Source organism: Lepidochelys olivacea, assembly GCF_965140295.1.
Source record: "Lepidochelys olivacea isolate rLepOli2 genome assembly, chromosome: 6".
Classification (NCBI taxonomy): domain Eukaryota; kingdom Metazoa; phylum Chordata; order Testudines; family Cheloniidae; genus Lepidochelys; species Lepidochelys olivacea.
Window position 1 is genome coordinate 69132750 of NC_140416.1, and position 26304 is coordinate 69159053.

General features: G+C 43.1%; 1 protein-coding gene across 2 annotated transcripts; it reads right to left on the minus strand.

Annotated features, from left to right (window-relative positions):
- IVD (isovaleryl-CoA dehydrogenase) lies at positions 1–26277 on the minus strand (the record flags this gene model as incomplete). Of its 2 annotated transcripts, XM_084630493.1 has the most annotated exons (12): positions 26007–26270; positions 20949–21038; positions 19615–19666; positions 16286–16455; positions 13588–13681; positions 12405–12541; positions 11195–11291; positions 7734–7827; positions 5399–5480; positions 4424–4528; positions 3201–3273; positions 1–2952 (listed from the first exon to the last, which is right to left on the minus strand). In XM_084630493.1, the coding sequence occupies exons 1-12, from the start codon at positions 26139–26141 to the stop codon at positions 2819–2821; spliced, it is 1263 nt and encodes a 420-aa protein (XP_084486619.1). In that variant the 5' UTR covers positions 26142–26270. The 2 variants fall into 2 exon arrangements, with proteins under 2 accessions (XP_084486619.1, XP_084486618.1); XM_084630492.1 differs by lacking the exon at positions 1–2952 and having other exon boundaries at positions 2953–3273; positions 26007–26277.
- Positions 26278–26304: the final 27 nt, after the last annotated feature.

The window sequence follows — 26304 nt, forward strand, 5'->3', positions numbered from 1 at the left end:
TGTGTTTAAGAGTAGATATCTTTATTGGCATTGTACATGTTAAAAAACAAAACCCTAATCACAGACCCTCCCCCACTTAGCCAGGAGATTCCCTGTCATTCACCCCAGGGAGAACTGCTCAGTATGTGGAAAGAGCCCCTTGACCAATGCTTTTCGCAAGACAGATCACTCGATATTCACCACAGTGATGTATGGGAAGTGTATGCAGTTTGATTAACGTAACCTTTCCTAAGATTTATGGCTCTCTCCTCCCATCCTATCCGATAGTGCATTAGACACAGATTCATTTTGCCTTGACCTTGAGGTGCTGATCAGCCCAGAAAGTGGGATGTTATTTATTATTTGTATTAAAACAAGCAATGACAGGGCTAGAGGCAGGTTTAAAAGTCATGGTATACAGGTTCCATTCTGACTCAGAACAGGGATTCTTAACAATTCTAGTTGCTTGAAAGATCCTGAGGTTGTTTTGACATTCATTTCAGTGGGGTTCCTTTGGACCAAGACAGATTACAAAGCTATGATTCAGTGCCAATGTGAGGTTTTGTTTTGTCTTTTAAACAAGTCTTCAAGGAAAACTCAAGGAAATTCATTCTCATATCAAAGAGCTAAAGAACATATCTGTAAAAAATGAATTTTCAATTACTTTAAAAAGTATCATGCATGGTCTCAGCCCCTTCGTTGCCACCCGTGCTGCTACTGGCTTTCTCTCTAAAGGAGCTGCCATTTCACTGATACATCATGGGACTGGGGCTGAGATTTTCAAAGCTGGCTACAGGAGTTGGATACCCAATTCCCACAAACTGTAATGGGAACTGGATATCCAAAATCTTTTAGGCAGTGTTGAAAAATCCCACCTTAGATCTTTCTTGAGGCACTGGTGGCAATGCAGTTTGAATGTAGGAGAGGGGAGGACATTCATAATTATTCTGAGGTAAAGCTTAAGTAGTTCACTCATCTAAATAAATGAGAACATTTAACATTTCCATTCTCATATATTCAGTACATAAATGTACTTGGTGTTTCACAAGTGAAGCCTATTTCACCTGTGCTTCAAAGTCTGCCCTGGCTTCCAGATGATATTCAGGTGCAAGCCAAGGTGTCAGCCTCAATTAATAAAGCCCTTTGTGCTTTGGGCCCAGGGTATCTCAGAGATCAACTCTCTGTGTGCTTTTCCAGAGTAGTAAAACTCAGTTGGGATGCTTGAATTGACAGTCCCCAGTCTGAGGGTTGGGCATTCCAGGGGCAGACCCATAGCTCTGGGAGCTGCCTCTCCCCTTGGGCCAGAAGACCTACTGTACATACCACATGACCTATGTAGCTATCACGTTTTTTTTTCCCCAGAGGGAATCGAGTAAGGTGGATTTTAGTTGGGTCTGGGCATTTCTTATAGTTTCTTTTTATACTGTTGGTTTAGATTATTAAATGGATGTTTCAAAATACCGTATTGTGTGCTGGCTTAGAGTCACCATCTAGACAAACACCAAATATATAGAGAAAAAGAAATAAAACTACAAGCTGTATTGTTTTTAACCTACATGAGACTGTCAAGATGGCAGCTGTTTAATTCACTGGTCTATTATATCAGGAGATTTAATTTTTTCCTGTAATTCACTCTTTGAAGTTTTATTACACACTGCTGTATTCCCCTTATTAAAAATAGACCACACAAGGTTTAAACTACTCCATATAATGTTTCCCTAACTCCCCCTTAAAACTGCCCCAAATTTTCTCGCTAGGCTTTCTTTCTTTTTCCTTATGGCCAATTAAATTTAGGAGTACAAGTGCAGAACACTCGCCAACAGAGAACCCTTTAAAATAAGTAAAACTCCTCTTGCCTGATTCATTGACGGATGCCACAATATACGGTTTGACATTTTAAAAGCTTCCAGAATGACAGATAGTGACATCAACAAATGAATCAGACAGCAGGAGGCAGCCAATCAGAAGAGTGAAGACTTCAGATTACATTCAAATATCTTGCTAAGCAGCCAGGATAGGAAAGGGAATGGGCAGAGAAAAATACACGACTTCTTAACAGGGTTTTAGGCAACATTTTTTACAGTACTGCATGTGTAGCTGAAATCCTTTGATGTTAACAGTAGACAGTATCTACCCCAAAGTCAGCTGGCATTTGGATTCGCAAAGCTGAAATTGTTAACTGGATGGCACCAGGAGGTTAACATACTGGTGGAGTGTCACACTGGAAAATTACCATCTTCCAGCAGTAGCATGTTAAAAATGCTCCTTATTCACGGCACTCTAAATTTTTAAAGACGATAAAATTCCATTTCCGTTGTCCATTCTTTCTGGATTGATCCAATGTCCATTCCCTCTAGATTGATCGTGAGCTGTAGCTCACGAAAGCTTATGCTCAAATAAATTGGTTAGTCGCTAAGATGCCACAAGTCCTCCTTTTCTTTTTGCGAATACAGACTAACACGGCTGCTACTCTGAAACCTATAATGCTCAGTAACTGATTTTTCCTAGTCAACAGTTCACCATGCAAGAAACATCCTGCTTTGACTGTCATATACCCCTGGCAAAAACTTCATCCTCAACTCCTTAGATTTTAGGATCAAAATGGCTGCTGAGTATGATGAAGGAACAATTCAGGCTGATCACATGAACAAACGTTTACTTCTGTTCTCCTGCCCAATTCATTCGGTCAGCAGAGCCCAGTTAAACCTAGTAGCATTTGTTCATCAAACGGATAATAATCAACCAGCAGTGACTGTGATATGCAAAAAAAGTTTTGTGCACCACCACTGTGATCAAAGGCTTCTTGGTGTTGAGAACGTTTCTCGTTGAATGGTGGGTGTTAATTAAAAGTAGCATTAAATGCCCGGCCAATGACAAGTCTCCGCACCTCACTGGTTCCTGCCCCTATCTCATATAGCTTGGCATCACGCAGGAAGCGACCCATAGGATAATCATTGATGTAACCATTACCACCTACAAATCACAAAGAGAAGAGATGAAAACCAAGAAAGAACAGGGTATGGGCGGATTCTGTACAGACACATTTACAGAAAGCTTCCCAGTTGAAGAACAGAGGTAAATAGTTAAGACATACTGCAAAAGGCATTTCTTGCCTACTGAACTCAACAACGAGGAGAGGGACAACAGAGAGCCTGTATTCCTGCATGTTTCAATCCACCACAGGTCACCCTTTCTCATGATGGAGGAAGCAACATTCTTACCTAGACACTGAATTCCATCCAGAGCTACTTGCGTAGCACATTCTGCTGAATACAGGATCACTCCTGCACAATCCTAATGGAGGGACAAGATAATTTATAGTTACAGCAACAGAATCAGCAAAGTTCCATCTGCACTGTTCCAATCGTGCCTACTTTTCATCAAGTTTGTATACCTGCAAACATGCCTAAGCTGGTCCCTCCCAAGCACACAAGATTTTGCAGGGCTGTAACCAGAGCAGGATGAGCGGGGCAGCTGCCCAGAGAACAAAGCCATGGGGGTAGAGAAACTACGGAAAAAAACCAGTAGGGGGCAAAGGTGGCATGTAACTGGTGATAGTGGGGTGGGGCCCATGCCTGCCCCACAGAGGATTTCAAACTGAGGGGGATGCAGAGGAATGTTCAGGGGGCGAGCAGCAATGCCAGGTGGCTCAGTGGGGCCAGTCCCATGCAGCAGGGCTGGGGCTCGGCGGGGCTGGAGTTTGGGGAGGGAGTGTCACTTCCACCCCTGACTCACCTCAGTGGGCCACCCAGCCTGTCTGGGTTGCAGGGGGCGGGCGGTGTCACCAAAAAATCAGGGTGGGGAACGTGACCCTGCATGCCTCTCTCCCCCCATCACCTCTGGTAGGGGGCGCAAATATGCTTGCTCAGCCCTGGTGCTAAAAACATCTAGTTACGACTCTGAGATACTGAGCCAAACAAGGGTCACAGCAGAAAAAAGGAACAGTTTCTCTGTAACGCAGAGACAAGCTCTCCATCAGATCTCACTGTATCAGTTCCATAAGGACCATGTGAGGACAAAAAAAGAAAACAGCAGGGAAACTACACCCTCCTTCATGAATTTACAAATTATGCCCATGGAGGTTATATGCTATTTGACTTAGGATGTAAAACTGTTCTCCAACAGTTAGTCTCTTTTAGTTGCCTTCTTTGAACCAAGCATGTTTATGGTATCAGTGGTGGAAGTGATAACACCCTATAGTGACTGTGATAGCTACTTTCAGGAGCCTGAACATTTTGTTTGGCCTTACTATGGTGCAGCTCTGAATACTGGTAAATCTGCTGACATGCACAAATAAGTTCTCTTTTACTTGAGGGGTACAAGGTATAAGATTTTCTGTAACTGATTCACGGACACCTACGATCTAGAACCTCCGCCCTCTCACGTGAGCAAGGGTAAAAGATACATGCTGTGGCCTGACCAGCCCATCAGGAACGGAGCTCACCTTTGCATTGAAGTGTCCTTGGTCGCAAGCTTTTGCCACATTGTACACATACTGCCGGCATGCCATCAGCCGTGTGTACATATCTGCCATTTTACCCTGCATGAGCTACACAAGACAAAACAATATTCTTAAATTCAACAAAATCTTAACACTTAACATGAAATAAAAGGGAAGAGGGCAGAAATGACAACACTCTGGGTGCAAAGCCATGGAAATGACATTGTTTTAGCTGGTCTTCTTATGCTACCTACTGAAGACTGGACAAACCAGTGAAGCTGGATTCACAAGTCACATGACTGAGCCTGGGTTACTGTTGGATCATAAGTTCATAAAAGTTAGAACAGAAGAGACCTGGGACTTCAAATCCTAGCTCACCCCAACGCCAGCCTGGGGTTACCATGCTGACTAAGCCCGTGCCTTTCACATTCAGTATGAGCAGCAGTGTCACTAAGAACAGGGCCAGACTTCCAATTAGGCACAGTAGGCACGTGCTTAGGGGCATCAGCATTCTAGGCATGCCTTCCCTCTCTACAACAATGTGCAACACAAAAGTCAGCTGTAGGCGGGGGAGAGGGGCACTGAAGATGCTGTGCCTAGGGGTGCATAAGGAGTAAATCCAGTCCTGACTAAGAAGTGCAACTTCAGGAAAAATCCAGGATAGATTTCATCACCCTAAGCTACAAAAATCCGTCAGCATGAGACCATGTTCTCCAATTTCTTAACAAACCACCAGATAAAAACTACTTCAGAGTTAAATAGTCTCACCAGATTTTGGGTAATTCTAGGTTACAATTTTGCATACTGGTACAGAAATATGTAGTGTGATCATCATAATGGGACAACCCCACCCTATAATAAAGACAGGCTCACAATCCTTTCTGTCAGGTACACTGAGATAAGAGTTCAGGATCTGACCGAAGATGAAAGCAACAGGATCTATGGGTATCAGTAACAGTTCTTTCCCCTCATTCTCACCTGGAAGTGGCCAATTTTCTGTCCAAATGCTTCTCTCACGTGTAAGTATGGAAAAGCATGGTCAAGAACAGCCTGCATGATTCTGAGAGAAACACAGACACAGGGTTGAGGGAGTGGAAGGAAACCGAAAAAGGAGGAAAACAGAGTAATTAACAAACAAACAATAATCCAAACTCTGTTTCTCAGTCTAAGGCAGTGCCTGGTATACAATGCAATTATGCAGTCATGAAATTACCCTTCATGAATTTACTATATAATTGTATTCCAGAATCTAAGCTCTTGTTAAAAAAAGTTTCAACCCTTATAGTCACAAAGAAAACCTTCCAAATCTTGGAGTGTAATCAATGCAACAGTGTCTGGCTGAGTCTGTAGATAGCCTGAAACAACAGCTCTGAGAGGCATGCACTTCCTCATCCATCCCAATGGCCCACTGACTGTGAAGCCTAATGGGGACAGTTAAATGGCCACATTGTTAACTGCTTAACTGCTGATCATTTGAGTAAAGTCAAGCTACTGTACTTTAATCAGCATCAATGAGACTGGCTGTAGTAGCTGATACTGGGGAAGTGTGCAGTGTACAATGAGACTGTAAATGTTTGCTGAGGGACAAAATGAAGCATTCAACTCCCCTCTCCTCCAAATTTCTAGTCACCTCTTACCTTAGCCAAAAGGGAAGCTGCATTTCCTCCCTTGTCCAAAAGCCTCAATTGTCTTCTGGATTGCCAAAAACCTAAACCAACTTCCACTACTTCCTGGGTGCCTGAAGTTCCCATATTCCCCCACTCCTCAACTTCTATACTGCAGTTCTGGATTTTCAACTCAGTAGTCTGCAGCATGTTGAAAACTTAAAATCTTGGGGCAGCATAAGATTCATTATTTATTTTGCTATGAAAGTCAATGTATTTGTACTGTATTGATGGGATGTGAAAGAGTTGGGGAGAAAGTGCCAGTTCAGGAGTCCTTGCCACACACTTTAAGGCTAATGTGTTACAGAGAAAACTAGGGCTTGGTTTTAAATAACATTTCACATCAGTGTGTGCTGGGCTGTTCCTTAGAGAACAATTCAGTGTTCAGAAAACAGGATGCTTTAATGACAGAGAGAAACACCTGTTAAAGATAAGGCTTGGTTTAGTGAGATACTTATGGCACCATTATTAGGGGCATTCAAGACATCATTACATTAAGTTTATGGCTGGATTAATAAGTGCTCTACTCTTCTCTAGCTCCTTCCAGGGCCTCGCAGAATCAATATCTCCACAGAGGTTTCAGTGAGAATTCTAGTTTACAGATAGGTAAAAAGGGGCATTGAGAACTTAAGCATCTTTCCCAAGGTTACACCTAAAACAGAAGCAGAGCCAGGAAGAAAACTCAGGAGAGTCCCGGCTTCCTCTCATATACTTTACGCACTAGACAACACTGCCTGTCAGGGACATTTCCTAGTGTCTTGCTTGATGCAAGGAGTTGAACTGCTCCTTCTCTGAACAGAGTGTAGGGAAAGACAAGTCTTGGGCCAAGCCTCCAACCTGAAGGAGGCATTCTTTTTGGGCAGTTTTCTCCTGCATGTCAATGCCGAACTGCCACTAGGGAGCCTGCATAGGACAACTGAAGACTAGGAGACAAGTCCCCCACACTGCGTCACTTGTTTAAAATTTAGAAAAAGTCCATATTCTGGTCCCTTGCACAGAGAGAGGTCTCTTTATTTAAATTTGCCTTTTCTAAAATGCTTTTAGTTTCTGATGTTCGTGATTACCTTGTTTATTATGAGCATATTATAAAATTGGGGGATTTAAAAAGCAGGTGTTATTGTGGGAGAGAACACAGTAATAGAAACTGTTAAATTTAGAACACGCCGCAAAGAGAATGTGAGCATGAGGAGAATTCGAAGTTATCAGAAGGGGGTCGCCGTGCAATGAAGTTTGAGAACCCCTGAACTAGAGGATCCAACAGCTCCTTTACAACCTTAGCTAGGATTACTCTGCACTGCTGTGCATCTCATTCATTAATTGAGCGGCATAAAGAAGCCCAGAACTGAGTAAGAGAGGAGGAACTCCATCTTCCTATTGGAAGAGGGTAGTCTTTCTAAATAAAGGTTACCATTGAGCCCACTAGATGGGGACACAAAGATTTAAGTGAGGGATCAGTATGGAACCTAAGGATGGCATGAATAAGAAGAATTTACCCATTTCTCAAGCAGAAGCACCTCTCTTGTGAGGTGGACTTAAGTGGTTATGCTGTAAAGAAATCAAGGCCACAAATTGGGACCACTGGTTAAACCAGGTGAAGTGATATAAGCAGAAGCGATACATGATTAGTAGAAAATTAAACGACCATTTACCCCAGTGGTCCACCAGACAGTACGAGTCTCTCCAGATCCAAGCCACTCATCAGAACGTAGACTCCTTTACTCAGCTGCCCCAAGATATTCTCAGCTGTAATCAGCAAAGAAAAGTTACTTACTTGTAAGTAGACCCCTCAGAAGGCAAGTTGTTGCCTATGGATCTACATTTTATGGGGAGAGGATTCAAACCTCTAGCAGTATTCTCTTTTTGCCTTGGGGCACAATCATTAAGGCAACATACTTTCCTTGCCCCCACAACAATTTTTTTTTCCAACCAAAGCTATAAACAAAGCAGTAGAGGGATCTAAGGTGCCTTTACAGCCAGTATTACCTTTTAGAAAATGGGGAACTGAGTAAGTATTGTCTATAGAGCCACAAGGCTAAAGATTGAAATCATGACAACAATGGAGAAGTGAGGGTATGCCTACACAACAATAAAAAACCCCACAACAGCACGACCTGGGCTTGTGGAGCAGGGACTGCAGGGCTAGCAATAGTGGTGTAGACAGCCTGGAGCCTAGACTCTGAACCTCTCGCATCTCACTGGTGAGGCTTGGCAAGTTTATCTTGCAGTAGAACTGAAGTACCTGGTCCTCACTGTGTTTTTACCTCATGCACATTAGTTACCCCAAGGTAAAACAGACACCTTTTTTAGCAATGAAGACAAGGCCTTAGTTGCTAGTTCAAATCTAGCTGAAGCTGATAGTCACCGAAATGCGTTATTGTCAGCTGGCTATTAGGTGACCTCTATGAAAGCAGTGTGATTCCTGCTGTCTGATATACGTATGTCTCCATATCACAATGAGCATCTCTAACACAGAGGCCAAGGATTAAATGTACAGTGAGCCAGAACTCTCCTCTGAACCTGCAGGTCAGGGTTGGGGGACACTTGCAAGATGGTGTTGGAAAATTTGCACTGCCATTATCCATGTGCTCAGTGCATAGCTGTCGATCTAGCAATTTGCACAAGCACTGCAATCATTCATTTTTTTTTTTTTAAAAGAGCTAGCATTAGCTCTATGAAGATGAAACAGAGCTGACACACTAGATAGCAGGTTAAAGAAAAAAAGGATTAAAACCCCCATATGTTAGCTTAGGAGGATGTGAAGAGCATGTACGAAAGTGTGCCAGTGAAGAGGGAGAAGCAGGAAAAGAAAGCTTAACCCCTTAGTGATGCTGTACTGTGATAAGAATGGGAGAATTGAATGCCTTGCAAACCGTGCCTGGTAGGATGGAAAGAGATTGTTCATTGATGCTGCTGTAGTCCGAAATAAGTAAGCACTAATGTGCCCCTCAGGCTTCAATCCCAAGAGAATATAACTGTGCGAGATGCAAGCTGAAAACCAGATATGAATGGAATTTTTGGACATAGGCGGATAGGTTGGGATCACTTGAAGCTAAGACTCTGGACTTTAAGGTATGTCTACACAGCAATTAACCACCAGTGGCTGGCCCATGTCATCTGTCTCGGGCTTGCAGAGCTCAGGCCTCGGGGCTGTAAAATTGCAGGGTAGACATTCGGCCTCGGGCCGCAGCCTGGGCTCCTCCCCACTTGCGGGGTCCCAGAGTTTGGGCCCCAGCCTGAGCATCTGTATCGCATTTTTACAGCCTGCAGCCTGAGCCAGATGACACAGGTCAACCGTAGGTGTTTAACTGCCAGGTAGACATACCCCATGTGACTTCTGCTCATCACGGATAGAAACTGAAGGCCTGCCAGACATCTAGCTCATTCAGGAATTGTGTTGATGGGCTCTATGGGAAACTGCAACCAATTCTCCTCCACCAGGAGGTCAGTCATCATGGCATGGGACTTTGAGAATGAGCTGAAAAAATGCAGGAGAAGAGAAAGGAAAAATACTAACAAACAAACATCTTAAACATTTTGTAAAAAGAGAAATATCCTCACCAGTCACAAGAAGCTAACAAGACAAAACTACTCACAAATAATGGAGTGTCACAGCCAAAGGAGAGACTGAACAGACACAAATGCCCCCTTTGCAAATGAAGAAAAGGAACCAAGGATTATGCAACAAGTTGAAATATATATGCACTCACTGCACAAGGGGTGCAGGGCTAATATTTGTGTCTCAGAGCAAAAACCTAAAAGTGCTCTGAATTGGCCTCTCAGTCATACCACATGTCCCAAGAATGTGGATCCACAGATGGTATCTATTATGGCAAAAAAAACCCATAAAATCCACTCAGTGAAGCACTGCTGACAGTGAAACCATGTACCTTAGAGTGGATGGGACTGTAGTGCTAGAAGACCCCTTGATCTATAAGGGTTTGTCTACACAGGAATAGAAAGCCCATGGCTTGCCCAGGTCAGCTGACTTGGGCTCAGGCTCCAAGGCTGAAAAACTGCAGTGTAGACATTCAGGCTCAGGCTGGAGCCCAAGCTCTGGGACCCTGCAAGGGTGGAGGGTCTCAGAAATGGGACTGGAGCCTGAGCCCAAACATCTACACAGCAATTTTTAGCCCTACAGACTAAGCCCCATGAGCCTGAGTCAGCTGACCGAGGCCAGCCGTAGCCAAGCCAGAGTGCTTTTATCCCTATGTAGACGTACCCTAAGAGAAAGATGTCCTGAAGACATATAGGAAGGTATTGAATTGGCTCAGCCTCCAAGACTGGAGATCAGAAGCAGCAGCTGTGGCTCATGCAAAGAGTGTACAGTTTCAGCACTATCCTGATCTGTTTCAGTAAGTGATCAGAAAACAGGAATCCTGTTGTCATGAGAACACTGTTCTGTATGGGTCAGAGCATACATGGAATGGCTGAAAGACCCAGTCTAGGTTCATTGACCTTTCTGACCCCAGGTTGGGGATCTGGGAAAATTAGAAATGTGGGCAGTTAGGGGTCTGAATCAGCCCCTGAAACTCCTCTGAAGTGATACCAAATCTTGCCCTCACAGATGAGATTTTAGGAGTCAAGAAAATGGATATCTTCCATGTACTGTACACAGGTTTTTAATTTCCTTCTGTGAAAAAATGGTCACAGGAATTAAACCAAATAAAGCATGTTGGCCAGTGGCCACAACCTACCACCAGGGGTTCAGGAAAAAGAGGCGCTCAGGGACTCATTCAGAGTTTCTCTAAAACCCCATTCATAGTATCCATACTGGAGGCTCCAAGATAAACAGCGTAATCAGCAGTTTCTCCTAAAGCGTCATCCAAGCTTTGCAAAGCCAGTGGCTAAATGTCATGTCCAATGTAGCTCAACCCAGAGGGTGGAACAGAAGTGACCTATCACAGGCAGACTGAATCACTTTAATGCACAAGATAGCAACCTCTCCTAGCCTCAATATCTCACCTGCAAGATAGTCACTGAGGAGAAAAGTGTCTGGAAAACCTTCAAATCAGAATTTGAACGTGATGTTTCAGTCTATATGAATGAGGAGAGTGGAAGCCACTATGTGGATATGGTAAGGGGCTCTGCTCAGCTCTCAGAAGTCACTCACCAGGAATCTTACAGTCCTCAAAGATCAATTCACAGGTATTGGACCCCCTCATTCCCAGCTTATCAAGCTTCTGAGCAGTGCTGAAACCAGGCATACCCTGCAAATCAAAAAAGAGAAGCAGGTTACAAGTTTTTCTCTTCTGGAAGTTGAGACAGACCACGACAGAGGAATTAAAGTTAAACCTCCCCAACCTAATAAATGAGCAGGGGGAATTGCAACAAGTGAGGTGTGCTGGAGGACCGCCAGTGTCAAATGTCTGCTGTTGGAGCAAACACAAGTGTGAGCATTAGTGTGGAGGAAGCAAACGTGTACCAGCAAGCAGTGCCTGAGACAACATGAACTGTGGGAGTGGAATTTGTTTTCTAACGCACATGAATCTGGAATGAGTAACAATGATTTAGTCAGAACACAGAACCAGATGTTAAATATTTAAATCAATACATGGTAAGGATAGCTGTGTGGGCCCAGTGGTTGTGTGGTTCCAGCCACTGACACTGGAAATTCTATCAAGAGGTTAACTGGTCTGACCCATTCTTATCAAATGACCATTATGTTTAGCCCTTTGTCATAGCTTTCTGCCTTCATGAAGATGCCTTGTTATTTTTTCTACAGTGCGATAGGCTCTCTACAGCCAAATTAAAAGGAGAGAGACAGGTTCCTGACCCCAAGTGGCTCACAATCTAGCAGCCTGATTCTTCACCCAATGAAGTCAATAGAACAGGATTGGGCCTTTGGACCAAGGTCTGCAAGGTATGACAAACAGAGAATAGGGGGCACTGAGATTACAGCAGAAGATCACTAGACATGCTTTATGTACATGTTTTGTAGGTTCCAGCGTTCTGAAGGCAGTGGGGGGAGGTAGCAGAGGATTAATAATGAGGATTGTTTTAATGGTGATCTAGTGAAAAATTTGAGGGAACAAAAACAGGCATTAAGGCAGCAGTGCAGGTCGGCAGAGGAAGTGAGGCAGCATAGTGCACAGACTTAGGGAGGGCATTCTAGACCCTCTGCGCATGTGGATGAGTGGGGTGAAAGCATTACTTGTCCTGTTATCACTACCATAACACAATGCTCCTCTGAGCCAGGGGCTGCTAATTGTCAAGATAGAACTACTTGGCCTTCTAAAATAGTCATTTTGGGAAAGGGTTGTAGCCTCAAAATAGGATAAAATAAGGCAGGGTGACTTACTCTCCAGTGACGTAAGGCCTACCTTCTCCACGATGAATGCTGTTATACCCTGGGAGGCTGGAACAGCACTGAGATCTGTTTTAGCATAAACTATTACAACATCAGCATCTGGCCCGTTAGTGATCCAAAACTTGTTCCCATTCAAAACAAAGTAATCCCCTGGAAACATAAGAGATGGACTCTTAGTTCACAACAGTCTCAGTGAGGAATTCAGAAACAATACCTCTCTTCTGCCTCATGACCCAATAAACTATAAGCCAGGCTCCCTAAGGCACTCTCAGAAGTCCACAAAGCAGCCTTGGGTAAAATATCTCCCCAGACTCTGGCTCAGGGATGGGCAAACTTTTTGGCCCGAGAGCCACATCTGGGTATGGAAATTGTATGGCGGCCATGAACGCTCACAAAATTGAGGGTTGGGGGGGGGGGCGGGGGGATGAGGGCTCTGGCTGGGTGTGCGGGCTCTGGGGTGAGGCTGGGTGAGGGGTTGAGAGTGCAGGAGGGTGCTCCGGATGGGACTGAGGGGTTCGGAGGGTGGGAGTGGAATCAGGGCTGGGGCAGGGGGTTGGGGTATGGGAGGGAGTCAGGGGTGCAGGCTCTGTGGGGGTGCTTACGTCAAGCAGCTCCCAGAAGCAGTGGCACCTCTCCCCTCCAGCTCCTACATGGAGGCGCAGCCAGGCGCCTCTGCGCGCTGCTCCGTCCACAGGTGCCACCCCTGCAGCTCCCACTGGCCATGGTTCCCAGCCAATGGGAGCTGCAGGGGTGGCGCTTGAGTCAGGGGCAGTGTGTGGAAGCCCCTGGCTGCCCCTATGCGTAGGAGCCGGAGAGGGGACACGCCGCTGCTTTCGGGAGCCACACGAAGCGAGGCAAGCCCTGGACCCTGCTCCCCGGCTGGAACTCAAGGGCCAGATTAAAATGTCTGGAGGACCAGATGCGGTCCCCGGGCTGTAGTTTGCCCACCCCTGCTCTGGGTACTTAGTTTCCTTAAATTCCGGAGTCCAAAGGATAAGCCATTGTAGAGCCCACCCAAGGCCTCTTAATAAGGCCTTTATACAGCCCTCTCACACAAACTATTCTTCCCACCATAACCAATTCTCCAATAACCAACACGCTGAGAAGGTTAAATCTAGATTTTAAAGGAAAGATGCTTAGGCTGGCCAGGAGAAGCACATGGGCAATTTCCCCAGCTGGCACGTGAAATATTTTACCTTTTCTATCTGCCTTGAGCTTCATAGAGACAACATCAGAACCAGCGTTGGGTTCGCTCATTGCCAGGGCTCCAATGTGCTCCCCGTTGATTAGCTAGGGAAAAAAACAAGACAAAAAAGTGGAAGAGGAGGAGGAAATGTTTTTATTGCATTTTTGGGCAGGAAGGGAAGGGGTTGCACTGAATCTTGAAGTTCACTGTGTTCCATATAAACTATAAGTAGGAAACTTTGTCCCTGGAAGAATTCCAACAAGCAGCTCACTTGAGCTGAGGGCACAGCACAGAATCAAACCACAAGATGAGTCAATGCACATGTCAGTTACTATTTTAAAAGCAGAGTTTTATCCATCTATGTCCAAGAAGGTGCCAACAGAACCATGCTGACAGCCATATGCCTTTTCCAAACTCCATGTTCCCTGACTGCCTTTTAAAATGGCTGGTTGGCAGAGGCACATATTTTATGCATATGCAAAAGGCGGCTCAGCTTGTATAAAACTAGACTTGTAGAAAACAAAAAGGTCAATGAGGGGGATAGAGAGATTGCAGTGTTCAGCACTAGACTAATACCATGATTCCCCACACACTTGTGATGGAATGGCAGATGGACACCCTCCTTCTGTGTCCCCTCATGCCATGTTCTGACACAGCTGCTGCTGTCTCTTCTCTGTCAATGTTCTCCTGTCCTTTTCTCCTTCTTGCCCTTTACCTTCTCTGGGTATTTTTTGTATGCTTTTTCCCTCTGGGTATTTTTTGTTTGTTCCCTTGTTTTGTGGCGAGAGATTTAATATACAAAAATATATATGACATTTAAATCTGTATATTTCAACCGTATTCTTAATGATGTGCTGGAAACTAGTTTGGTTTTATAAATTATATAAAATGACCAAAGTGGTTTCCGGCACATCATTAAAGATTCAGTTAAAATTCAGGAATAATGAAAAATAAGGTGGTTTGACATATCGCAAATCAGTGAATGACAGAATGACAACAATCTTAAAATACACCTGAGAAATGACAGGGATATATAGAAGTTATGTACTAACAGACTGAACGAGATTTCTTTTGTTAAGTAATTGAACACTTTGCTTGCTGCTGAATTTAAGTCCCTCATGTTGACAATTTTCCATAACTATGATTCAGCTTATGGAGAAATACATCCAATATGTTTAGATATTGAAATCTGTTTAACAGAGGCTGGGGTTTAAAATACAGAGATCACTTGAGTGCCAGAGAAGACTTACAATCAATTGATTAACAGACCAACCAAGCAACCAGACAACGGAAAAAGGAAGCATGCAGCACTTTTCATCCAGAAACATCAAAGAGCTTTATGAAGGTAGAATAATATTCTCTGCAAAGTCTTTTTCGGGGAACCCCTCCCTCCCCCCCGCAAAAAAAAATTTACTCCACAGCCACACACAGGAACTGAGGTACAGAGAGATTAAGTGACTTGCCCAAGGTCACCCAGCAAGTCAGTGGGAAATGCACATATACAGAGCAAGGTTCCTGCCTCTCATGGTATGTCTACACTTTGAGCTAGAGGTGTAATACTCAGCTTGAGAAGACATACCTGAGTTTGCTCTGATCGAGCTAGCATATTACAAACAGAGTGTAGCTGTGGTTGTGCAAGCATCAGGAGGGGCTAGCTAGTCCAAATACACACCCATCTGACATGCTAGGCACATACTCCTGCTGTTCACATCACCATGGCTACACTATTTTCGAGTGTGCTAGCTTGATCGGAGCTAGTGTGGGTATGTCTCCTCCAACTGGAATTTACACCTCCAGCTCCAAGTGTAGACATACCCTTAATATACTGTCCTACCCACTGGACCATGCTGCCTCCAGAAGTGACCCTGAAAAAGGCTCAAACAAGACACCTGTACCAGTTTTAAATTCTGCAGGAACCTTCATCACGATGGATTAGTTAGGACAAAACGGGATCATTCACAAGCTGGAGAAGGGCAAATTTGAAAGGTACAATCCTTTTCAAAGCTTGCTGCAGTAAGCTCACCTGATGTATTGGAAGATTAAGCTCTGTGAAAGACAAACATGTCCAGACATGCAGTTGTAATACATGGCTCTGGTGCCTCATGAGCCATGCAGGGCAAAATGCTTTCGGCACCTGAGAAGTGCATATCCCACACTGCGACCACTCGTTTTAAAAGGGTCAGCAGTTACTCCTGCACAATGTGTGTAAGCACCACATGTTGGTTAGAAAAAACAGATGTGTTTGCTGGCTTACATTTTGAAAAAGGTTTTTCATTTTAACCTTTAAATTTTTTTCTTACTACAAGGCCTGATCCTGTCCCCACTGGCTTCCTTATTTGTTTAAAGAATATAGGCATCCCTGCAGCAGGAGCAGTTTGTTGTGGCAGTTTCTGCCCTGGGTGTAAGACTGAAACAGACCGAACCAAACACCCACTGGGAAGAGATACTAATGCTAGAAGTTCAGTACTGTCCCATTCAGTGTATGCGGTTGTTAGGCACACAAGGGGAGACAAAGTGCTAGAGCTCAGTTCAGCCATGGAACATCTGTGAAATATTGTGAACTTTGTTGCTACTTTAAATGTCATAACACATGTAGTTTTATGCTATAACTAGATCTATTACTCTACATTTCTTACTTCACACCAGATACCACAGGCACCATGTAAACAGATATTCTCTCAGGTCCTCTGCCTCTACCAATTACATACCTTGGGTAGGTATTTCTCTTTCTGTGCTTCATTGCCATTCCGTACTAACTGGTTAATACAAAGGTTTGAGTGGGCACCATAACTGAGTCCAACAGCTGCCGAAACTCGAGAGATTTCCTCCATCACTAACACATGATCCAGATACCCCATTCCAGATCCACCATATTCCACTAGCAGGAGAAAAAAATTCAACATCATCTTAGATTAATAACCTCACAGTAAATAAAACTTATACAATCTCCTGCAAACTGAGTCCAATGCTGGACTTAAACTTCACTGGATGTCTCAGAAACTTACATTTGGACTTCTGCTTTAGACTGACTCTCACTGAGCTGGTTACTTCTGGGTTCCCCATCCTTCCTGAATCCCAACTCTCCTATCTTAAAGGCACAGTACATTACTTATTCAGAACAATTAGTAACACTTTGTGCATATAAAAGCATAGTTACCACATATACACTTATACATGAATAGAACATTGATCCAACATCCAAGCATCACACAGACAACTGCACAATTCTGCATCTCTCATACTAACTGTAATCCAAAAGTTTGCATTAAATTTAATATTATCACAAAAATTAAATAGAGAAAAAACAAAAAGGTACAGAAAAAGGAGAAAAGACTTTCCCAGGGGATAATTGATATAAGATGGAGAATCAGTAGGGCAGAGGGGAACAAAAAGGATGCTCCTGACTAATAGCAGGAGCTGCAAAAGAGAAGACTTTCATATATGGCCAACTAGAGAAGCAGAAGCCAATGACAGATGAGGGCTTCGTAGAATAAAGAGAAACAAAGCGGGTGAAATCAACTGGGGAAAATTCCATGGATGGTTTTCAAAACAAGAATGGCAGTTTTCAACAGGATCCTGAAATGAATGGGGAGTCAGTGGAATTGCTTTAGGGTGGGGGGTCATACGGTCAAACTTTTCAGAAGCAGGATGGAGAAAAATTGATGATTAAAAATATTTTTATTTAACTAAAGGGTGGCTAAAGATACAAACAGATGAGTCTCAAACTGAAGCGGTAGAAGATTAAAGCTGGAAAAGAAACAACAGAAACAGAAAGAGAAGATGGAGGGAAAAAAGAGCAAAGACTGAGGAATATATATACACCCAGGAGTGTATATATATTGGCTTGCAGGCAGAGAGTGGTTTTATAGGTAGCAACAAATCTACAACAGGAGGGAGGCAGAGATACTTGCCTAGCTAGGGAGGGAATCCAGGTCTGAATGGTCAACAACACTGAATGCTGCCCTATGGGAGCAGCAGCCAAGAAGAGAATAGAGGCTGCTTGCCATGCTGAGGAAAGTGAATGAAGAATAGAGTGAGTGCATAGCCTGGAAGTGTGTGCTACTGCCTGTAACTCCTAAAACTAAAGGGGTGGCCTCTGATTCCAAGTGCACCCCTTCTACACCAGCACTCATATTGATGGCAGCTGATCAATTTGTGCTCTGGATTCTCATCCTCCTCACCCCATGTCAGAGCCTATGTTCTTACTCCCAGCATCCTAACAGATGAGGAAAACATGAAGCGGATTTGTGGGAACAGTAAGAATGCTGGGTGGGACACTCACAACGCCACGGAGCGGAAACCACCATGTTGAACATTACAGTTATAGACATTTTTGCATTCCAAAAGCTACCAGGTGAAATCAGACAGACATTTAAAAATACTGCCTTCAGTGCAGCCAGGATTTCACTCTAAGCATTATCAAATGCAGAGAGAAAACAAATGAAACGAAAATATGAAAAATATTTCCCCCCAATATCCTTCAGAGTTGTTATAGAAAGGTGTTATTTGTAACAACAGTAGGTAAGTCTTTTAGACAAAAGTGTGATTCTAGATGATGGTGTCCCTTTAGAATTTTTATATGCCACATGGCTGCATTATGGTTACTGCAGAACCATATATTTGCATTTCCTAACTCTGATATAATGTTGCATTAACATAACTGAATTTATTTTTAGGTCTAGACATTGAAAAGAGCTGTCATTTAATGCACTATTGAAGAACCATGATCCACTGGTACCTAAACATGTGGTTCAAATGACCACACATTTCCACAGGATCTCATATTATCAACATTATACCCCCAAAGTTTGTGCCCTTCATAAAATAAATTTACAGACAAAGCCCCATCTCCCAGAAAACTTCCACTGGGACACCACCAAAAACCACAGGGCAAAAGCTCAGGCACAATAAGGTGTTTGTAGGAAAATCCTTGAGGAGATCAGAATAGGAACAATTCATGGAAGAAGCATGCTTTGAGGAGGAATTTGGAGGAGAGGCAGAGATGGAGCTTGGGCAAAGTGGGAAACTGTTGCAGCCTGGGGCACAGCATTAAAGAAGACAAAAAGGCAAGTATGAAAGAAAGCTGAAAGGAACTATAAGAAGTTGGGAAGAACAAGGGAAGCGAGAGCAAGAGAGACTCACTCAAGCAAACTCAGGTCTGACCACTGAAATAAATGCAGGTGCATTATTTCAATGTAGAGCTATACAGAAGGGCTCTGCACAGGTTAGTCACCAGTGCATAACCAGAGTCCTGGGCAGGGCAGTCCAGCCTGTGCTGCTGCAGCTTCACTATTGTTATCTGAGCTAGGTTTGATCTAGTAAACTAAATAGGTCTACACATGCTACAGTCACCTCTCTGACTGCAGTGTAGACACAGTGGCACAATGCTGAACACAATCTGTCCTCGTTTACAATAATTGGTCAGTTATGGTCAGTGCTGCGTCAGCTAACTCAACTCTTCACCATGCTGCTTGAACACGCTAACATTTTGTAATGTAGCCAGATACTTATTTTCAGAAATTTCTATTTATAACCTTCTTTCTTCAAACCTCACGACTGCATTGCTTATGGTGAAGGATAACAAGACATTTGGGAGTTGTCAAACTGCAAAGTGGTAATACCTGAACAATGTCCTTAAACTGTAAAAGCCATTTTGAAGTGCTCTGATAACTCAAAAAGGGATAAAGAGAAGTTCTTCAAAGTTTCAACAAAGAGAGGCACCTTGAAAAATTTCTGCACAAAGATGGATTTCTCTGCATCTCCTCAAAAAGAGGTTTTTATCACACTGACATAGGAGTTTTGAGTGAAAGTGGTGCATCTTCCATGATGTTCTTTATTATAATTAGAAAAACCTGATCCTACCACAAAAGGTGTGTATAATAAATTGTATCCTGAATTGAGGGGACAGAGTCTGCTTACAAGATTGTGAGGTATGAATCAATGTGGACTAGCTTGTTAAGGGCTGAGACAGTTGAGCCTAAGTAGCATTTCATGGAGGGAATCATTCAGTAGATGTAAAAGATGAGAACTTACTCACCAGGAGTTGTAATTCCCAGAACTCCCAGCTCCCCGAGCCTCTTCCAGAACTCCTATGAACGCAAAATAAAGCGGTTAATACAGCCTTGCCCAACCATGAAGCAAGAGCAGGACTCCTCACAACAATCTCCATGAACATATTAATTTGCATTCGCTGCATAAAGATTCTGAAGATTAACTCCTGCCTGTGCATAACATTATACATGCAAGTAGTCCCATTTTACTTCAGTGAAACTAACTGATTTATATACATGCTTAAGTCATTGCAGGATCAGGGCCTAAGGCTGTAACTCATTTCCCAGTCTAAACCCAATTTTGACATAATTCAACCCGCACTTCCTCTGAAAACTGCTTTTCTGCCTAGATTTTTAAATGTTGTCTCTTGCCAAAGATGATTTCCCATCTTCCTTCCCCTGATCTTTTTTGTGTGAAAAGTTTCAGGTTTATTGGCTAAGGCATTTTTCAGATACAGGACATTGAAAAAACTGTGCAGTTCTCATTTTTGAGAAGTTGCCATGTTATGGAAGTTGGATCCCGCAAAATGGCCTGCACTAGACACTGCAGTTCAGTTTTACGCAACAGCCCTGGATGATATCTGATGCACTGGACTATATTTATAAAGGCTACGTGCAAAGCTTTGGCATTCTTCATTATGAAAATGTAAATACCAGAGATTTGTGAGGTCTCAGCAGATATTACAAGCTTCTTAAGTCTTGTGGAGCTTATGATCTCCAATGATGGGACCTGAATGCTCCATAAATCAAAAAGCTCTTGTTCGCAGAATTTACAAATTCTATTGGTATGTGAAGTTTCACACTGGAAGTCAAACATCTGTTTGGACAGTGTCTGCACAGAGTATTTCATATAACAAATTTCAGAGAGAACTCTGACATCAGAGAGACTGCAAAGAAAGCATTATGCATCAGAGAGCAGTTCCATGCCCCTTTTAGCCAGGAGGCAGAAGAGTGCAGTGCTCCAAAGTTATGAGACACCAACTAGACAAGGCCAGTACAAAAGAGGGAGTCGCTGGGCAGGCCCAGAGGCAGCATCCTGATGACAATCCCAGCAAGCAAAGAAGAGGCCTCATCACTAGGCTCTCTGCCAATTTTTTTTTAATGGCCTCTGGTGAGGTTTATTCCTCAGGCTGGTTGGAGCTTAATAACTTTTCAAGCCCTATATATTTCCTACCGTAACTCTTTTTTAAGGTTTGAGAATAAATGTAAAATATAAATATGCTCATATGACATGGATTGCACTTTCTCTTCTAGACACAGCACATGGCAGAGAGGGGCCTTGACTGTCATCTCACTCCCAGAGCACACAGCAAGGACTTACCTGCATGCCCTTAAACTCATTCTCCTGGTCGATTTCTTGGGCCTTTGGAGCCAAATGCTCCTGACAGAACTTGACCATTGTCTGTCTAAGCTGTAAATGAGGTAAGGAGGGAGAAAAATATACACATTAAACCACAATAGTATATTGTTCATTATCTTCCCTGCCATGTCTCCAGCATGCCTTAACAGGATGTTTCCTATGCCCCACAAGTTCCAAGAGAGCAGAGTGAAATCAAGCAGCTCTGAGTTTCAAGTGATGGGACTGAAAGAGAACCCCAAAGGCCTTTTAAGATAAGTTAATAATAATGTTGGATTTGAATCTTTAACCTGCAGGTAACAGTCTTATACTAAAATGGAAATGGGGACACTATCTGGGGGGGGTTGTAGCTGGACTCTTTCCAACAAACCAGTTCCTTCCCCACCTTTTGTCAAGAAAGTTTGACAGTTGATGCACAGAGACTCTGGGAAAGTAGTGCAAACCAGGCAGTCTCCTAGATACATTTTTATAATGCACAGAAGCCTGTAATAAGCATGCATACAGACAACATATTTCCATTCTTATAAAGCCAGTAGTGACACCACAGGAGAGTGATTCACAACCTTTACTGTATTTATCCTCACAGTATCCCTGTGAAGTAAGGAAGTATTACAATAATCCCCATTTTTTACAGATGGGAACTGAGACACAGGGAGGTAAGAGACTTGCCCAGGGCCACACAGGAAGTTTGTAGCAGAGCAAAGAATTGACCCTGAGTCACCCAAGCCCTAGGCTAGTGTGCTCCTCATCTACTTAGTGACAGGCTGAGAACAGCAAACTCAATGCTGAGACAACTAGAATGATAATGATTTGTGATCACTAATGACTTTAGGACAGATGGAAACTGGCAAGGGTAATGACTTTTACTCAGGGTGGATAAAAATCAGGGATTTAAAAAAAAATTTAAAAAATGGATTTTTTAAATTTAAAATCGGATTTTTTGATAAAATGCTTTTTGAGGAAAAAACCTATCTAAAGATACTTTTAATTAAGATACATTATAGCGCAAAGATATCGCATCATGGAATAGGGATTAATTCTAATTCTATAGTATGAGACAATATATTCATGTAATGTTTAAGAAAAGTTTTGTAAATGAGTTCCAATAGTTCATGGATTAGGGACCCAATCTTATGGGGTTCCAGGGGCTTCTGTATAGATTTAGACTAATCTTTCTATCTACCCAATGGACTCAGTGCTCAGTCTAGAAGATACCATCAGAGATGCTTAGTTTTGCAGTTCTCAGACTGTGGATTTGTGTCTCCAGAGATAACATGTTTGTTAACAGCAAAACAAATTTTAAATAAATAAATATATAGAGCTGAGAAATAACAGACCTCAACCCTACTGTCCCTCTGCAAATTTGTGTACACAGAGTCAATCCCTTACCTCTTTCTAAAAGTGCAAAGTTTCAAAAAGTTCAGTGAATAAAAGATTGTTGGGGGCAGAATAGATCTGGACAAGGAGAAGTCTGGAGATAAATGTGAGAAGGGAGGGACAGGCAGTAGAAACAAAAGTGGAACTGTTTGAGCAGCATATTCCAGAAGTCTTGAGGTCTTTCCGAGCGTCGCCTTCATTGATTTAAGATCTACCATACCATTCTCTCACGAGAAGGGAAAACCTGTAATGGCAGCAGACTGTAAAAGAGACCCAGTTTGGGAATATTTTAATGAAGTTCCTCTACCAGTGGGTAACACAGGCATGCATGCAAAATGCAAACAGTGCAACAAAGAAATGCAAGGCCTGGTTGCCCGAATGAAACAACATCATGAGAAGTGTTCCCTCTCAGGAGAAAGCTGCATTGAAGATAATGAAAGGAACATGTCTGAACATGCAGGATCTTCAGGTTGGTAAACCTTTTTATTTCATACTTCTTTCTTAAGGACTGCCTGTCTTCCTTCTGGGCTATTCTTGAATTCTCACGTTTGAGCAAAAAATATAGTTGTTACTTTATGGTACTATCATTTTAGATGCAGTTGTGATAAAAAAATAAATAGCTGGAATAGGCAGATCTTTTTACAATTTCACCTTTAAAGTAGTACTGAGTGTCAGTGAATGCAATGAGTAACACTAAATGAGCAATATGGTAATAATAATTAAATAACTGTATTGATTTATTTTGTTTAGGAGAATCCATCCTCAACATACAGGATTCTGAAGACTATCCACCTTCAAGATCACTATCTTTTTTTTATAGTTTCAGAGTTATCTGCCAGTGCTAGTGTTTCAGTTCCACCATGCATGTCACACAGCTACAGTATATCACCTGCAGCAAGAAGAAAAAAAAAAATCTCCATCATCCAGAAACAACCATAGATAAATTTGTGATAAGAACCAGATTACAAAAAAAAAAAAAAAAAAGGAGGTAATTGATGAAAAAATTCCCCAGTTTGTTTATGCAACAAACTCTCCTTTCTGTATGATTGAGAACCCCACACTTCATTAACATGGTTCAGTCATTAAGACCAGGATACAGTCCACCCAACAGAGCAGATGGCACAGGCAAATTGCTGGACAAAATGTATGAAAGAGAAAATGAGCAGTATGCAAAAGGTCTAGAGGCTGAAATTTTTAACCTAGAGTCTTGATGGGTGCAGCAATGTCCACAATGATTCTGTTATACGTGCTTGTGTGACAACAGACGAAGGGAATGTCTTCCTTACAGAAACAATTGATACATCAGGAAATGCGCACACAGCAGAATACTTACAAGTAGCAGCAATAAAAGCTATAACAAACTGAAAAAAATTCAAAATGTCTAGTACGCAGCTTGGTCACAGACAATGCTGCAAATGTATCCAAGATTAGAAGAAATTTAGAAGAAAGTCCCAAGCTAATAACATACGGTTGCAGTGCTCATTTGATGCACCTCCTAGCCAAAGATTTCAGTGTTCCAGAAACAAAGGTGAATGTTGTTGATATTGCAAAATACTTTCGTAACAACCACTTTGCAGCAGCTGCTCTGAAAAAAGTGGGAGGAACCAAGCTAACTCTCCCACAAGACGTGCGATGGAACTCAGTAATGGACTGTTTTGAGCACTATATCAAAAACTGGCCTAATCTGATGACAGTTTATTTTTTCACGATTTTGTTCACAGATAACACTGTCACAGCCAAAGTTCCCAACAATGGGTTTAAGAGAAATGTTGAACACATGCTGAGTACCCTAAAGCCTATTTCTGTAGCCTTGAACAAAATGAAGGGAAATAGCTGTTTTATTGCTAACACTGTTGAAATTTGGAAGGAACTGAGTGAGATCTTAAAAAGAGAAATATACGACAAAGTTAAAATTACAACCATTAAAAAAAACAAATGGGACAAGCACTATCTCCAGCTCGTTTTCTTGCAATATTCTCAATACTCTGTACCAGGGTCAAACCTTAACTGCAGAAGGAGAAGAGTTGGCTATGACATGGACATCCAGCAATCATCCCTCCATAATGCCAACTATAATAAACTTCAGAGCTAAGGGTGAACTATTCAAGAAATATATTTGCTGATGATGTTTTAAAGGAAGTCACACCAGTGAACTGGTGGAAGTCACTTAAGTACTTTGATTCAGAGACTGTTGAAGTGATAATCTCACTTTTAATAGTAGCTTCTTCTGCCAGTGTAGAAAGAATATTTTCTTCCTTTGCACTAATTCATTCCAAAATGAGAAATCATTTGGGACCTGAAAAAGCAGGAAAGCTTGTTTTTCTTTTCCAGATTATGAACAAATAGAAAAATGAAGGTGAAGATGACTGAGTTAGCTGCAGAAGCCAATATTTTTACGTTTCTCATGTTGACCTGGCTGACATAGTAGATTTAATTTGGGGGTTTTTTTGGTTTGTTTTTTAAATATTTCACTTAACTATTTTAGTTAACAACCATTTTAATAAAAACAAACCTGATTTTAAAAAGCTTGAATGTTTAACTTCAAAAATTCATATGCTTGTTTTGTTAGAATATTATATGTTTGCTGTTGAAGAAAAAATCCAGAATACATAACACTGTTGCTTTAGTTAAACAAAACAATTTAAATATCAGTCTGGTGATGTTCTCCTCCTAATACAGCATGGCAAGAAAATCCTCCAAATAGTAATGATTTACCTTTTGAATTGGAGATAGTTATGAAGTCATGGGGAAGTGAACTATCTGCTTCAATTACCTTTGGTAAATGAAATAACCAATCATTCATTTTCTGATATAGCTGTAAAACTAATCTGAAGTTTTCAAAATAAATCACTTTAAAAAAATGTATAGAGTGTACCTTCTAAAAATGAAACCTATATCTATCTCTGAGTTGTGCAGAATATGCATTAAGGTTATAACAACCAACAAGAATGCATTTTTATGTAGATTTCTATGATTAAATGGAGTCTTCCTGACTAGTGATTTAAATCATGATTTAAATCAAATCCACCAATCTGTTGTTTTGTAATTTAATTCGGGGGGTGGGGGAAGACGACACTCATCACTGACACCAGCAACCAATCGAAGTGCAAGGTTTGACCACTCCCTCCTCCCCAGCACTAAGAGCCAAGAAAGGCCTAAGACCAGTAGTTTAGTTCGGTTTCAAGGGTAAAGGTCTGGAGCTCTCGCCCGAAGTAACCCGGATTCCTTGTGGAGGGCGCTTTGCTCCGCCAGAGCGGTCTCGCTTAGATCTCTCTCCCTCTGCCAGGACCCCTGTCGCCGCGGAGCAACTTTCTAGGCGTGCAGGGGAGGGCGCAGATCAGGTCCAGCGGCTCAGTCCCCCGTTACCAAAGCCCGGCCGGACACCGACGCTCTGCAGATCGGGGGACACAAGCGGTGCGGACAAGCCCCCGGGCAGCTGGACACGCGACACACAGGCAGCCGGGGGCCGGCGTCGGCTGGCACAGCGGGGCCCAGGCGGGCCGGTGCCGGAGCGCAGCAGGCGGGACACCGCCCTGCGAGCCCCGCTGCAGGGGAAAGGGCGGGAGTCCGCGAGCCAGGCCCCGGAGCAGCAGGCAGCCCGCTGGCCGGACGCGCCCGAGCCTCTCAGGGACGGCGCCGCTGTACCTGCCGCTGCTCCTCGCTCAGCCCATTGACCGTGTCATCCACTGCGACCCTAGCGCAGCCCCGCCGCAGCAGCCCCAGCCGCAGGGGGTGCCGGGCTCTGCCTACCGCTGCCGCCTTCGCCAGCACCGCCGCCATCTCTGCTCAGGCCTACGCTACGGCCGGCCTCGTTGCCCCCGCGCCCCCACCGGTTGGCCAATCAGTCGGCAAGGCCCAGCCTAGCTGCAGCGGGCGGGCCCCGGGGAACCCAGCCTCGCAGCGACCTGACTAGACAGCACCTGGGGGGCGTGTCCCGCCCCGT